Source organism: Nomia melanderi, chromosome 2 (genome assembly GCF_051020985.1).
Source record: "Nomia melanderi isolate GNS246 chromosome 2, iyNomMela1, whole genome shotgun sequence".
NCBI classification, from domain to species: Eukaryota; Metazoa; Arthropoda; class Insecta; order Hymenoptera; family Halictidae; genus Nomia; species Nomia melanderi.
In genome coordinates, this window is record NC_135000.1 from 10,754,170 (window position 1) to 10,769,922 (window position 15,753).

A 15,753-nucleotide genomic window follows, 5' to 3' on the forward strand; every position below is an offset into this window, starting at 1 on the left:
TGAACTTTGGGTTTCTGAGTCCAAGGACGCGGTTAACGACCTGGTCAACCGTACCAACTTGTCGTCGAGCGATTCGTCGTCGTTTCTATTCGTGCCAGACCTACACTCCTCGATCTTGGAGTGCAGTTTCACCTTTTCAGGATCAAAGAGACTTCGATGTCTCCTAATCGTTGCCGTTCCTTCCCCTTCCTCTACCACTCGTTCGAAGCTATTCATCGACACGAAACTGTAGGAATGCACGCTATCCTGTACGCTAGCGCAACTACGTACTAGCTTACCTCTCTTGCTGGGAACTCTAACGTCTACGGGAGCCTCTTCTACGGGCACAGTGTGTCCTTCGTTACTGGGCGGTAACTTAACGTTTACGGATCCTGATCTGTGACGCGATTCGACGTCCATTTTCCCAGCTTTCGCCTCTACGCACACCGTCGAGGATCCCGTATTTGCGAAATCGATCTTTGCACCCACGGTGGTCACCCCGATGTCCGAACTAGCCTTTGGTCGCTCCTCGATGTCCGAGTTGGCTTTGGACGGAGCACCGATGTCCGACGGAGGCTTGGAGGGATCCATGTCCGACGTGAGCGACTCCTCGGAGTCGACGATGCGCTCCAGCGCCTGGGTGGAGATTGCCGACGACAGAGGTCTGGTCACCGGAGGGAGAGGCGCGTTCCTTTTCTTTCTCAGACCTGTCGAAAACCGCGCGTTCTTGCCAGATGCTCTTATTCGAATAACCAACCTCTACTCTACGTCTGTTTCACGCCTACTTTAAACGAAATTACTGTTCTAACGAAGAGACAAAGAAACTATTAAGTCATATATAAGGGGGATCGTGGGACACAGTACCACGGAAGGAATTCTACCTGTGGAACTCAACGAGGTGCTGCTAATTCCCCGGGAAAGAGTACCAGGAACACTAGCCAAATTGCTGAGGCTCTTACTGGACTGTGAGGTGTGGGCTAACTTTCTCGGCGTCTCGGACGGAAATTTGCTTCTTCTGGGCAGGGTTTCCGGCAGTCTCCCGGCCGAATCAGGATTGTCGCTCAACACGGACGCCTCGTGATATCCCGAGCTGTCGCTGCTGTTGCGACTGTGACTGATGACTACCTTGTCCTTGCAGGAGTCTGCAGCATTTTCCTCGGCTCCCTGAAACGAACGAAACGCATCATCGGTCGACGCTCTCGCGAGAGACGACAAGACGGAAAACGGATGGACCACCGAAGCAAGTTCCAGCAATGTTACTCACTTCCGGCTGGGCCGGAACGGGCGGTTTGGGCGCGGGTCTTCGTTTTCTTTGCGGCCTGGCAGGAGGCTGAAGGGGACTAGTGCTTCTGCCAGTTTCGTCGCTCCTGGCCGGCGAAGCGCTCCGCCCGCCGAGGCTGTCCGTACTCAGGGAGCACTCTTTCGATTTTTTGAACGCGAACCCGAAGACGCTCTGTTTGGCCTGCTGTCTGCGTCGCTCCTCTTGCCTGTGCAGCGCCATTATGTCTTGCGTACTGAGAGCGGAGCCGAGCGTTCTGCCCTGTTTTGCGTACAGCGTCACCTCCTGAAGATGGTAGTCCTGGAGGGACAAGGACAAATCCAGTGTCTCCAGGTTTGCTGGAAAAGGGCAACAACAACAACAACGCTGGTAAGTGTCGTCGCAAATCGTCCATGACGAAGCGTGGCTCTCGCGGCTCTCTAGGGAGCAGAAGCAATTCGCGGGAACAGAAGAAATGCGAGTTCGCCCCTCGGGTAGAACGAATTCGAGCAAACGGCCGAGAAATTCCTCGGGAATCGGGAACGCGCCACGCGGTTGGTGGTGTGGGTACGCGGGTAGCGAGCCACTCGTAGGCACATCCTAGATGGGGAGAGCAGCGGCTAGTATGCGAACGGAGACCCGTGCACGGCTAACGACTAGGAGTAACAAGTGGAAGAGCCGGCCAGCAACCTTGCGATAGCGATCTTAACACAACTGGCCGGTGTAACCAGCTAACTGAAATATCTCGTGCACCGGCGCGTGAGTACGCGTACAGCGCGATGTACGGGGTGGGTCAGCCGATATTATCTACTTGGCTCGCATCGATATCATCGTCCGAACCAAAGAAAACGGACATCCTCGGATTAACGATATTTCGCTGATAACTAAATATAGGATAACTAAATCGCTGGCCTGAAATCTGAATGGTCTCGCGTGACGAAGGCTCGTAGGAAGACTTTCATTCGCGCGGTCAATAGGAATGCAAAATTTCAGGGAAATCGGATTGCGAGCGCAGTCGTATGTATAGAAAGTAGCTGCACAACTACAATGCGCATACACGTACGCGTGCACATGTGCACGGTCCGAATGGCTTCGGAAGCCATACCCCGTTGGCGTCGCAAACCGAGTCAAAGTACCGTAGCCACTGACTTTTCAAACCGCGAATCCGATACCATTGCACGCAGCAGAAGGTATTCAAAAAAATCGATATTGACATTAATCGGGCAAAATTCGGATACAAAAGAATCGACGATGATTCGAACGAAGGTCTGAACAATGTGTCCTCGAGATCCTTACCCGTGAAAATATCGCAGCAAAGTAATTACAGAATAAGGAAGTCAGTTCTGAAAGGTATTTCTGCAAAGTTGTCGAAAAAACGGTCTAGAGGAAATCATTAAACCTTTCGGATGGTCGTAAAGTCGCCCCGAGAAAAGGCATTTGAATGGTCCCAGCGACGAGTTTCGAAGAGAAGAAAATTTGTCAACGATTCAATAAATTCTCGACTCCCGGTCGAATCCCGGAGCTTTAACGCTGGGCATAAATGTCTCGATAAATTCCGGTTGGGCAATCATCCCATAAAAATATGAATTTGCATAAACGTGTCCGCGGTCCGTCCGCAAGTTTTCGAGCGTCGACAAACTATCTCCGAGTCGGTTCGGATCGCCCGGACCGTGACAAGTATCCGAATTCGGACACGCGCGGTACGATCCCTTTTATGAGCGACCGAGTCGTCCAACAGCCGATTCTCGTTCATTCGAACGAACCACTTTTCGTGTTCATTAATATTCCATCGTGCCCAAAGACTCGCTTGTTATCCGTTCGACGAATGTTTTCTGCTAATTGGAGGCAATATTCGGACGAACCTGTGTTCTCGTCGCGCGTTTATCAGAGCCCTGAAACCGTTCCGAGATAAGTTAATAGCAGAGGATCTGCATAATTTCATTTTGTTCATCGACGCTCGCCAAACAGGTCTCGTGAAAATAAAAAGGGAACCCCGTTCAGTATGGAGAAGATAGGGGGGGGGGGGGGGGGATACGCGTCGTGCCTTTCGTACCGTAAATTATGAAAAGCCAAGTGGAACGTTCGAGAAGTACCCCAACATTGTTTCCCAATGAAAAGGGTCGCCCCCCACTTGAAAAATCAAACGAAACAACTGTGCACGATACCGCGGAATTTACGTGGAATTAAATGTCCACGTCGAAAGAGGAAAATTTGTCAAGCCTGGTTTCGAGTGTTTGTCTGGTTCAGTTTCGAGTGTTGCTCGACATTTGAAAGTTTCCGTACACCCAAGGAGATCCTGTTTTTCGGAGTGCATTTTAACAAACTTTTTCGAGTTTATTTCAAACAATCTTCGAGTAGTCTCGGTGATAAGCTTTCATGGAAAAATATCGGCTCGATTGGCCGCTGAAACCTGTTAAGAGAATAAAGAATCATTGAAAATACGGGAGCTGGCCAGTGCTACCGGTTTAAATATCAAACGTAAACGAACCGAACTAGGCGCGAGTCTAGGTGTATCAGATTTTTCTAGGGAGTCTGGACACCCGACCCGCCGCTGGAATCGACGACACACAGCGTTATCGGTTTATTTTCTTCCGCAAGGGAGATCGAGATAACAGCTTTGTTTGCTATTAATCGTTGATGCAATTCTCTGTTATTTCTCTGTCACTTATCGGCGAGGTTTCTTGCCCGTGCTCGAACGAGAATACCTTTGGTCGACTCTACTGGGAATCGGATTAAATACCTGGTACAATCGCACCAATCGTTTCCCAACTTTTCACCAGTTTAAATTGGCCCGCTAATCGTTCGGTAGCTTACCGAGCAGGTTCACCTCGGCGCTCATTTTTCGTTGCGATTGCTCACCTGGATGACGCAGTTCGTACTTGCTCCTGTCCAGATTCTTTTCGCGACAGACCTCGTCCAAAATCTCGGCCAAATTCATCCTCGGGCTGACTCTGGACACGTACAATTGGTTCCTGGGCAGATGCACCTGCAGCAATTGCACAATCGTCGTAATCGCTAACCGATTCTCGAAGCGTGTATCATAGATAAACATCAGAAATAGAACAATGACGCAAACAGCCTTTATCCGATCTTTCCTGCATTTACCGAGCTTTATCTTACTATGGAGCGATATCGACGGTAGAATTTGTGATTTTCTTTTACCTGTAACCTGAAAGTAGTTTCGAACGGTTGGTTGGCCTGCTTCGTCTTTCGGGGGACAAAGGTTCCCTGTTTCGGCAATAATTTCACCTGAAATATCAAACAAACGTGAAAGAACAAACACGAAACATGAAACGTGAAACGCGAAACGCGAAACAACAAACTGGTCGATACACACGGGGGTATTCTCGTTTCCGTTCATTCTTTCCCGTCGTCTCTCGGGAAACGTCTGAACGTTCTGAAATTGTTGAAATTACAAGCCGGCGAAATAACAAGTTGGAGATTCGAAGAGTTCCACGGAAGGAACTCGACGCGTCCGTTCGAGGATCACACGGTTCTGGGAACTGAAGGGCACTTGCCGAACAACGGACTTTCATTTTCTTAGCAAGAGAAGTGCACGGTTCACGACTGCTGTTGGAATAGTCGCAAAATAGAAACGATCGTCCGCAACGAAAGCTTTCGAATTTCGGTTAACCGTATTTTAGAGGAAGAAAAGGAAAATCGAATCGTTGGACCGTTTTCATATTAGCTTTTCATATTTCACAGAAAGTTTCTGGCTGTACCTGAAGCGCATCCAATGCCCCGATAGGTGTGTTGGGTTGATGAGGTAGAACCATTCCGCGTTCTCCGATAGCTTGCAACGTGTAGCTCGAGGCTGCTAGTTTGTGGGCCGTGGCGATCTGGACAAGGAGGTCCATCATGGGCGTACTGTCGACAGAAACGTTCGAAACTTTTAGCGTCGAGTTCAGCGAACAAGGAGGACCAAGGATCGCCCGAACGAGAGAACAAGACTAAGGAAAAACTGATCTTGAGCGAATCTCTCGACGACGAGTAATTAGCCGAAACGGCGAGCGGTTCAAACAACAGAGGAGAATATCGAATTGTGCATCAGCAATGGTAATTTCGAGATCGTCACGGTGCGATTACGCCAAGGTTGCCGGGCACCACCGTATCTTCGCCGGTCCAGAAATCAATCTGCTAATGGGACCGTTAGATTCGTTTCAGGACGACTCGGCGACGATCAGCTGGATAAATCAAGTGTACCGAAACGGCCACGGTTGCTTTTCGTGCGGCTAATCGATTTCATTTCCAGACCGATGTCCCCCGGGACCGTTAGGCGGTCTCTTTATACTTGATACTTTGTAGTTTGCTCGATGCTTAATACTCGATACTTGACACGGTGCGCGATCACGAGTCGGACGCAGCACACGTCCTCGGACTCGCATCTCTTCTCACGGGAGAGAATCTGTGGAAAATCGCGCGACCCTCACCACCGAGTCGTTCCTTTGAACCGACCCGTCGTCTCTCCAGTGGAAATTGTCAAACACCGTCGGGATTATTCGTTCCCCTTACCCCAAGTTCTTACCTTCTTTGCACCGTGACCCTCTGAGTCTGCTGATGGTGTTCCCGAGGTAATTGGACCAGAAGCTCCATACTTCCGGCCAGCATGTCCGCCGGTGTGTCCTCGGTCACGGTTAGAACCATTCTGGATGGCCTTTCCTCCCTATTCCTAAAAAAACAAACAGCATGTACTCGTCGAATGTTGGTAAAACGTTTGATGAGAAATCAAAATTCGTTCGACTCGTTTGGTTTGCAGTCTGTTACAACGTTTGCAAATAATAATGCTCGTACGTGACAAATGGGAACAAAAGGAAAGCAGACGTTGAAAGGAACGCGCGACACGGATTCGCCTCGGCTTCCGCAAACACGAGCTTTCGCCGTTCGTCACGTACGATTTCCGGGTCATGTGCCACGGCTGAACGCCGACCGTTATCGTTGTCCTCGCGAAACGTTTTCCGAAAATGCGCATCGAACATTGTGAACGATTTCGAATGGGACAAACGTTTGCGGGAGACGTTCGAGTTTGTCGACGGCATGGATTCCTGAAACGTTGGCTCGTCAACGCTAATAGCCGCACACTGCGACGAGTAACACGATACAGTGGTACGGTGACACTTGGAAGACGAAGCTCGCAATAAAAACGACAAGATCGTTTCCCATAACTCAATCTCCCTTATCGTTCTCCCGTGTCGGCCGGGATAGACGGATCGGTTACCATTTACGCGCGGGCTACCGGTTAACGCCACATCCTCGACTCCCATCACTCCGCTTCGTTGAAACTTCGATACGATACTATCCGACATCTTCCGATTCGTGTTCGACCGACTCGTGCGACCAACGCGAATTCAAAATAATTCCAGACTAATCGACGCGGTAATTTGTCGAAGAAAAACATGAAAATATTCCTGCCAGCCGGTCGCGTGTGAGTTCGTCGGAACAACTATTACCATAGAGATACCTAATACTGCGCATCGTTACGATCACCGGCGCGCGCGCTTCGTAGTCTAATTAGAGGAATAAAAATGAAGCGTTACGTGGTCTTCTCCTCGGCATTCTTTTCTCCCACTAATCGTGGCTTCCTGATTTATAAGTCTAACGAATTTTTTGTTCGTTCTCGATGTTCGCGTTCACAGCGACAGGAACTTGGCCAAGGCGAACGGGTACTCTCGAACGCCCCATCATTTTTCTCGCTTTCATTATATAATATAATGAAATTACGCAGAGTCACAAGTCGAGTTTAATTACACTTTGTTCCGTGATATAATAATCGAACGAAGTCGAGCTCGATACCTCTTGTTTCGACGACGACGACGACGACGACGACGACGTCGAAAGTGCTGGCTCATCGGGAGTCGATTTATTCCGCCTCCCCGTCTTCCCTACCTCTCCCTCTGTTATCTCGTCGATCCTTTTCCCCGAGCGGCGAACGCAAACTCGCCATGTTGTAGAACGCGAGACGGAACGGGACGAAAAGAAACGGTAATCGTCGAGGAAATTGTTCCAATTATTCACGGACCGTGTAATCGCACGAAAACCTCCGAGCTCGCGTCGACCAAACAGCCTTGAAACGCGAGGAAGAAAGACAAACGGAGGATACGAAGACACGATTACGATCTAGCCGAAATCCGACTGGCTTTGTTCGGGATCATCGACTCGCGGGCCCGGATGCAAAGCCGGGCCAGTTCAGAACCGCGAACCAACGATCCGAACGAGAGTGAATCCAACGAGTCGGCGAGTGGATTGGTCACACACAGGACTGGTCTCACGCGAAAGCATCTCGTCGAGGCGGAATTTTAAACGATTCCGGACCACTGTTTTTACACTGGACGTGCCAGACGAGCGTCCATTCAGCCCGTTCGGGCAACGCGCGCCGTGGCGCGGGGACTGTCGCAATCCGAGGCACTCGAGGCTCGCTTATGAAATCACTGTTGAAATCTGTTTTTTCCCGCGCGATATCCAGATAAGATTCATTCACGATCCCCGGCCGTACATCTCGTGATTAATGTTTCCTTAATCACAGAAAGGAAAGCGGCTTTTTCTCGAGCGACGCGGAACGCCGATCTAATCTTTGAATCTCGAGGGAAGAAATTCGGGGTGAACGCGCATGAGAAGATTCGCGCGAGTCTCCGCTCTATTCGATGTCCTACCGAATAGGAAACGAGTCGAGATCCACGCACCTCTCGGTGTCGATCGCTGGAGACAGGCCTACGCGACGATGACCGGAGGAACGGTTCCGTTACGTAATTCGGCCCTCGAGGAGCCGGATTATATAACATCTGGTTACAAACAGCGAACGCAGCCGTCGACGCTTCGAGTTTTTAATTACAAGCACGCGGTGAAGCACGCGGTAAAGCACGCGGTGAAGCACGCGGTAAAACACGCGGCAAACAAGCAGCAAAAGTTGTTCGAAACCTCGTCGAACGATCGGTATTTACCGTTACCGAGAGTCACGGTAGTTTTCGACATAGCAAACGATAATCGGTCTCCGCAAGGTCTCGTTCGTACGAGCGAGAACACGAGTTACGCGTTCGCTGTTCGCTGTCCGCGTTCGACGAAAAATCCTTGACAAAGAAAAGATAGTCCCGCGACGTTAAACCAGGCGAAACCTTCGGAAAATAGGCGTTCGGATGGCGCAACCCGAACGCGGGACACATTCGTCGTCGGACGTGTCGAAATGGCGGAATTAATCTCGCGGCAAGCGTCTCCTGGTCACGCATTGCCGGCTCTCGGTACCGAGTTTCTTTCGCGCGCGCGGCCAAGCGAGTTCACGGAATCCGATTGAGCAAACCGCCATTGCTCCGGGGACGCGCGGCCGGGATATATCACGTGCGTCCGCATGTGCGTTCGCGTGCGCGTTCCCGTCCGCATATCGCCTTCTTTTCTCCATCATCGGAAAGATGTATGGATTTCCGTCGATTCGATCGTTTCCTCGCCGCGGGCTTTCCGGAGGTTTCTCGGCCGATCGGAGTAACGTTGTCGCAACACCCGTTCGCGCCTACCGAAAACATTCAGAGTACAGATTTCTATCGAAGGTTCCGTGCACCTACTCGGACATTCTGCTTACCGACGCGTTCAAATCGAACGAACGGAAAAGAAGAAGAAGAAAATGTCAAAGAAACAACCTAGGGGTTCGCGCGGACAGACGTTTCGGGAAGGGCGGAAGACGCTACTTCTCGAGAAAAAGGATAACGATCGACCGTATTCACCGCAGGAAGCGCGTTCTTCCTTCGAAATCGTTCTCTTCGAAATGCTTTTTCTCGGTTCAAGGAAGATAATTGACCAATCCGAGCCGGCAGAATCACGGATCAACGTCCGTCATCCACGAACACGTTTCTTCGAGACGTTGGTATACAAGTATGTACTTGGGATTCGGTTCGCCGATCGCGAACGCAGAAAACGCGATTCTTTTTTTCGCGTTCCATCGATCCCGCTAGATGTTTTGCGGGAAACCTACCGGAAGAGCGAACGATTCGTAGCGGGTTTTTGCTTCGAGGTGGTTGGATCGGCGGAAAAGTCTCGATGAAAGAAGCGCCGCGGCACGAGGCTCCCCGGCCGGGACACTTTCCTCTCTTTTTCCGCCGGAGAAAATAACGCGGCCGATCGTTATCGCGCGGTTTTTGCGGCCCGAGAAGCCTAGAATGTTCCCGAGGAATCCGGATCGTAACAGCTCCGGCTAATCTTCGATCCGAGTTGAAGAAGAAACAGTTATTGTTCTGGGAAGAGCGACGATAGACGATAGACTTGGCACAGTCATCGAATCAAAATATTATCGCCGATCGATCGAACTTGTTTACAATAAACCAAATAATGACCAACACAGCTATCCAATAAAGTGTAAACTCGAATTCGGCTAATCGACACCGCAACCACCGGTATCCGGACACGACATCGGCGCACGCAATTTTTTCTCCGGAACGAAGCAACATTAATTACGCGCGATTTTAATTAGGGCCAGGTCTCCCGGCAAGCTCTCTCGGTAAGCCGACGTAATTAGATCCTCCGACGAGTGTTTCGCAGCCGATCTCGACGTAACGCTACGACCACGTACCGGCTGCTTCCAACGTTTCCATACTTTAGCGAGAAATCTCGATACGCGGCGTCTTCTAAATCGTACAAGAAAACACAAAGCAGCCGATTCGATCGGTCGGTAGATTCGGCGTTAAGGAGAAACGGATTCGCCGTTCGATAGTCCCATTCATAATTCTTGTGGACGGCCGCCGGTAAACAGACTGGAAAGTGGTCAATAGTTACGCCGGGCATTCCCGATCGTACAGGTGGAAGACTAACGGGATGCGCTGTTGGAATTTAGGAAGGCCGGGGCCCCGAGCTATGGAACGTACGAGTCCCCTCTCCCTCCTCTTTCTCTCCTTTCTCCTCTTTCTCCTCGTACTTCTTTTCTCTCAGCCTTTCGTCGCCTTCTCTCGCCGCTTACGTAATTCTCCGGCACACGCAGTGGTCCCGAGCGACCTTCCAACCGCGCACGATCCCCTTTTCGTCCCGTGAAAATCACGCAGGCCTGAAAATCATTGGAGCCGACTTAGGAAAATCGAGAGAAAAAGAATAGAGAAAGATTTACAATAATTTCCATTCGGCAGTTCACTTTGCTCTCTACTTTTCTTTCATTCGATACTATTTCATCCCGACGAACAACGTCCCGTTAAGGTCGGACGAAGAGCAGGCGAAGAATGAATGGTTTACTAGGAGATTTCGCGATCCGAGCCTTTAGGGGCCTTAAGGGGCCGGTTTCCTCCTTGAAACTCGAGCAATTTTCCCCGCGAGGAAACTGGAACGCCCTCGACTAGACTTTTTCCCCCAGATGGAGGAACCGTCTCTCATTGTTACGGCCAGTTCTCACGAGAGTTTCGCGGCGCACGGGAACAATGGATCAGCTCGCCAAGCGCACGACGCACGCGAGTTCTTTCGGGTGCAGGTGTGCGGCTACGCGGCTGCGCGGGTGTAGTTCAACGCACGAGTGAAAGAAAACGCCTTGTCGGCAGCCACGTGAGTCAACTCTCGAGTGTCCATCGGTTTCGAGAAGCAAATGGAGAGGTCCTACTCGATATTCCATTAAAAGGCGCCATTGTGGAGTTCCGCGAAACTCGGCGTGCCGATCACGCTCTACGGCCTCGCCGCTGTCGCGTCTTCCACGAAACGGGACCTGTTGCGAGGAGAACGATCGACGATTGTTCCAATCTTAAATGTAAATTAACGGTAAATAAACGAACGAATAAGTCATTCCATCTTCGAGCTTCTTCGAGCTTCTTCGAGGTTCTTGCAGGTTCTTCGAGATTCGAATGCTCCTCCGTTCGAATTGTCGACGTCCTCGTTGCTAGAAGAAATTCCGATCGAACGGAAAGATGGCGAAAACGTCGGCATTTTCACTTGCGACATCGAATAAAACCGAGATGTGGGCTAATGGCCGAAACAGGCGTCTCGAAGCGGGCTCTCCCAGGTTCCTGCTCGAGCGCCGGAGCTGGAGCCGCGTTCCTATGTATTTGGCGGCTCTACGCTGAATCCTGTCTCACGCGATGGAAATACCGGTTGTATTAAAGGAAATGCTCTACATACCCGCAGGAAAGAGCTGCGCGCCGACGTGTTTGCGCCTTTAAGATCGGCCTGCGCTCCACGCCATCTTAATCTCCGCAATTATCCACGCATGGTTAAATTGATTTTTTCCTTTCCCTTCTTCTTCGCGCAGGATGCTGCTCGTTCATCCGCCAAGTCTTTACGCGCTAGGCGTTTCGTTCCATTCCGTTCCATTAGAAAATCCGAACACGAGTTCCATAGTAGAGTCGATTAAAAGAAAGGAGAAATGCACCGATCGACTAAGAAATCTAAAATGAGATTGACGTTAGAGCACGAACCGAAATTCGATGCAAGAGTAAGAGAATCGTTTCTCCTTGTCGCGGGAGATCGATAACAGTCGAGCGCGCGTCGCGGGCATCGGTCGCGAAAACGATTTCGCGGCGGATCTGTCGGTGAAAACGCCATCGTCTCTTCCCAGAAGCCGCTTTTCTAAACACGCGCCGCGTAGCTGACTGCCTCGACTATTTCTTTAGTCGCCCCTTTTTTCTCTCTTCTTTTCTCTTCTGAGACGTCAACGGTTCTTACTTTCCCGCAAATCGGCCGTCAAATGGCCCGCTCGAATCGAAATGCACAGCGAATCGTAAAAGCTCCAGGCGCGTTACTTTCGTTCTGGAGCGCCAAGTAGCCTGCGCGCACCGATTCAATTACGTTTACTTCGGTACGCGACCGTGTATTCCGACACTGTGGCCGCGCGGTTACGGCCGAAACGAGGGGAGAAAGGAGAAAATGTTCCCCGGCAATTTATTTGCACGGCAATTTCATTGCAATCGTGTCGCGTCTATCTTTCTCCTCGCCGTCGCGTTAACGCGTCGGCCGTCACGGTCACCAGAGCTGAATATATCTAACATCAGAAAGGAATATTCGTTATTTCGCTCTATCCAGTCATCGCTCGCTTCGAAATATTTCCAGTATCATCTTACCGTAATTGTTTCCGAGCGATTCGGAAGCGACGCCGTCGCGTTCTCGCCCCAGATACCGAATTACCGTCCGCCGAGGGGATCACCGAGGGGATCACCGGCGAAACCAGACGCCGAGGAATATGTAATCTGTTGGCAGCGGACAGGTTTCTCGCGCTCGCGCCCGCGTTCGAAGCCGGCCAAGTTGCTACGCGAACATCTTGCTAATTTTTCTTCGTTTTTCTTCACTTTTTCCCTGTTGGCCACCACTTGTTCTTTTCCGTCCGGCGTCCGGCGTCCAGCGCGGTTTTCGCGGTCGTTAACGAGGCTCGTAACGGCACTCGTTGCCGCGGCGAGGACGTTCAAAGACCGGTGGCCGAACGAATTTCGTATTCCCCTCGCGCGTTCCTTTTCTCCCGTGTTCTATGGAAATGGTCGGTTGTCGTTACCGAATCTGGAACGAGGGTTTCACAGAGACGGACGGAGAGACGGACAGACAGACAGCGAGACAGACGTACGAGGACACGAACCTGACCTCACCAAAGAACGCGAGACGTCTCGGCTTTCAAGAGCCCGTAAAGCGAGCGACCTCGAGGCGAAGCCTCGATGCTCGCCGAACTTTCTCCGATTTGCTCCTGTTCTCGAGTCCACGGAGGATCCGAGTTCTCTTTGTTAGCCGGGGTGCCCGGCCGGTGGTCTTCGGCGCGAGAGAGACTTAACGACTCACTCCGGCCCCGGCCAGTTTACGTTCGAGTTTCGAGCCGATTTCATCTCGCGTTATGCGCCGTGTTCCAATGATTATTGCCGTCCCCGCCGTAAAACACTGGCACACGAGCGGCAACATTCATTAACGCACCGAGATACACCTGTAAAAGCTGCCCGTAATTAAACGCCGGGTTTTATGCACTGCAAACAAACCCTGTCGCGTAAAAAACCCAACAGCGTTCTTCGCTTCGTCTCGACGGATAATCCCTTCTCTATCGCACGGATCCGACCGCTCGAAAATCAAAGTCCCAGCTCGTCGGCGTCTAGCTTTCTGAATCCTTCCAACGACCGGAAAAAGTACAGGGTACGGGGAAACAACGTTCGTCGCGAAATTAATCACCGTTAGCCGATGGAATTACGTTCGCCGCGTCGAAACAACGACGGCGAATCAATCGTATTACGAGTATCTCCATACTTTCCACGGTTTCACGGATTCCACGATTAAGAACGAGCTCGCGCTCAACGGGCTATTGATTTCCCGAACGCGTCCGGTCCTCGTTTACGTAACCCGCGTCGTATTTTCTTTTTCCCTTCTCTTTTGTCTGGATGGCCCGCCGTTTGAAAAGTCACATTTCACCAGCTCGCGGAGCAAACCCGGCGACTTCGAGTAATCCTCTTTTTTACGGCTGGCGAAACACGCTTTCCAGGCGCGCGCGCCCGCGATAAAAGAGAGAGAAAAAAGGAAATACGAGGATGCACCGTGCTTCGACGGTTTATTAGCACACAATAAAGCGTAATTCCGCGATTATGGTTCGCCTGACCCGGCGAACGCGGCAGACGAGGTGAACGCGGCGAAAACCCCGGCAGAGCCACCTGTGCGAAGCGCATCGCTGTTACGCGTGTCGTTGCATAATCGTCTCTCTCGTGGCGCGCCAAGCCGCGTTATGCAACTCGCGAAGCGAAGCGAGTCACCGGATCCTCGGGATGGTTGCCGGACGAATCGCCTTTGGAAAACAGGACGGCGAGATCGGTCCGAACGTTCCGCCCAGAAGCTGCCGCTTGTCCTCGCGTCGCGACACGATGTTGCTGATAAAAAGCGTTCTTCCAACTTTCCAAGAAATTTTTCGCAAGCCTGGGTTAACGGAGAACCCAGAGCCAGCTTCCCGCCCCGTTCGTTATCATCGATCGATGGATCGATCGGGCGTCGGTCTCGGGCATCGATCCACTCAAATTTCACGGGGTTCGGTTCGTGGATGGTTCGCAGATCGCGCAGGATCGACGCGCCGGACACGCGCCGTTTTTTCCCGGCCTGCGATATTTCCATTCCACTTAATTACGTTCCGCATCGACGGGGATAAACCGATATACCCATGTCTGACCGATCCGCGGTCGTTCCCATCGGGCACACGCGGCAGAGCTGTCCGTTCATCGATACGGAATCCATTCGTCGAGTGTGCCGTTTCGTTGTTTCTTTTGCAGACGGGGGCAGTCGTTTCTGTTTCACTGCGCCTCGGAGCGAATGGAGAGAGTTAGGACGGAGATAGTAGCCAGAGGTTCCTAGTAAACTGTATTTCAGACTTACGGAAGAAATCCCTGCGAATCGAAAAGTCTCGACGGCAAATGTTCGGGCATCTGCTAACGAAATCTCGAGACCTTCGGAGACATCCAAACAGTCCGGGGCACGATTATTCGCAAGTTCAACGTTCGCTGCAACCACTCGCCAACTCTAAAATCAACAGGCGGATACTTTACGTCTTTTCTCCGTTTATCGAGCCTCCGCGTCCCGATAGCCAGCTAGAATCCGGACAGTCCGAAGGAGCCAGCAATGCGTTTGCACAACTTCCAAGGCGATTCGATCCTCGTGTCTTCTCGACTTGTTATCGGTGGAAACACTCTTTCGAATAGAAACGATACGCGCACATGGATGGAACTCGCCGTTGACCATTCTTCTCTCTCGTCTCCTTGTATTCTTGTATCGCAACGGACGCATTTCGGACGTTCGAGCGAACGGTTAACGAAATGAAAAATGTACGAGTAAAATGTTTGCCCGCTTTCGCGAATACGGAACCAATTAGAAATCATTGTCTCGAGCGACGATTCGTTCAAAAGTGTGAAACTCTGCAGTCTCAAGGATGTAGCGTGGGTTCAAGTTCATTAATTACAAGTTCACATCGGCACACACGTATCAACGTAACAAGCTCCGGTCGTAACAGCCGCGTATTAGAACAATCGTAGCCTACAAACCGGCTGGCGATCACAATAAACCATTGTTTATCCGTATCCGTATTACCATTGCTATTAGCATACGCATTAATGCAGAGGAGGATCCGTTACGCCTGCAACGTCCTAGCCTTCGAATTGCGATTACGATACTCCATCGAGTTGCTCGACGCTGTTCTTCTATACGAGCGACGCGCTTCGAATTTCGAAACGACTATCGTCGGCGCAACAGCCAGAGAAAAATAATTCGTTTCGACCAGAGATTCGACGAGAGGACGAGAGAACGAAAGGACGCCAGGACACCCGGTAGATTCGCACCGAGTCCTGAACGCGTGGCAGACCGGGGATACGCGAGTCGAGATCGAGCTCAGGAGGGCAACGCCCGATGTGGCCTTGCTCGCGACCTCCTCGGAGAGAGCTTCTACGGAGACTGCTCCTCTGCTTTGCGAGCGAGCGAGCGAGCGCACGCGTATATTCTACAGGTGGATGCGTGTCTCCGCGACGCGTGGACAACTCTCGAGCAAGGATGACGGATGAACCAAACGAATCAGCCGGGGAGACTGGGGGAGACTCGGGGAGGTCCGCAACAGTTGAAAACGCCTCTGGCCA

At 51.3% G+C, this 15,753-nt stretch overlaps 1 protein-coding gene across 20 annotated transcripts in view; it reads right to left on the bottom strand.

Moving 5' to 3' along the window:
- Positions 1–15,753, bottom strand: part of LOC116430769 (uncharacterized) — a 53,911-nt gene that overhangs the window by 6,759 nt on the left and 31,399 nt on the right. For 13 of the 20 annotated variants that reach the window (XM_076364891.1, XM_031985321.2, XM_031985316.2 and 10 more), the window contains 7 exons: positions 5,763–5,906; positions 4,960–5,104; positions 4,400–4,486; positions 4,097–4,226; positions 1,244–1,596; positions 861–1,143; positions 279–686 (listed from right to left, as the gene is read on the bottom strand). In XM_076364891.1, the coding sequence (XP_076221006.1) occupies positions 279–686; positions 861–1,143; positions 1,244–1,596; positions 4,097–4,226; positions 4,400–4,486; positions 4,960–5,104; positions 5,763–5,906 (1,550 nt within the window). Of the gene's footprint in view, positions 1–278; positions 687–860; positions 1,144–1,243; positions 1,597–4,096; positions 4,227–4,399; positions 4,487–4,959; positions 5,105–5,762; positions 5,907–6,452; positions 6,684–9,988; positions 10,254–11,305; positions 11,808–15,753 lie in introns of those variants that run through there. The other 7 variants (XM_031985326.2, XM_031985331.2, XM_076364892.1 and 4 more) reach the window with 6 other exon arrangements.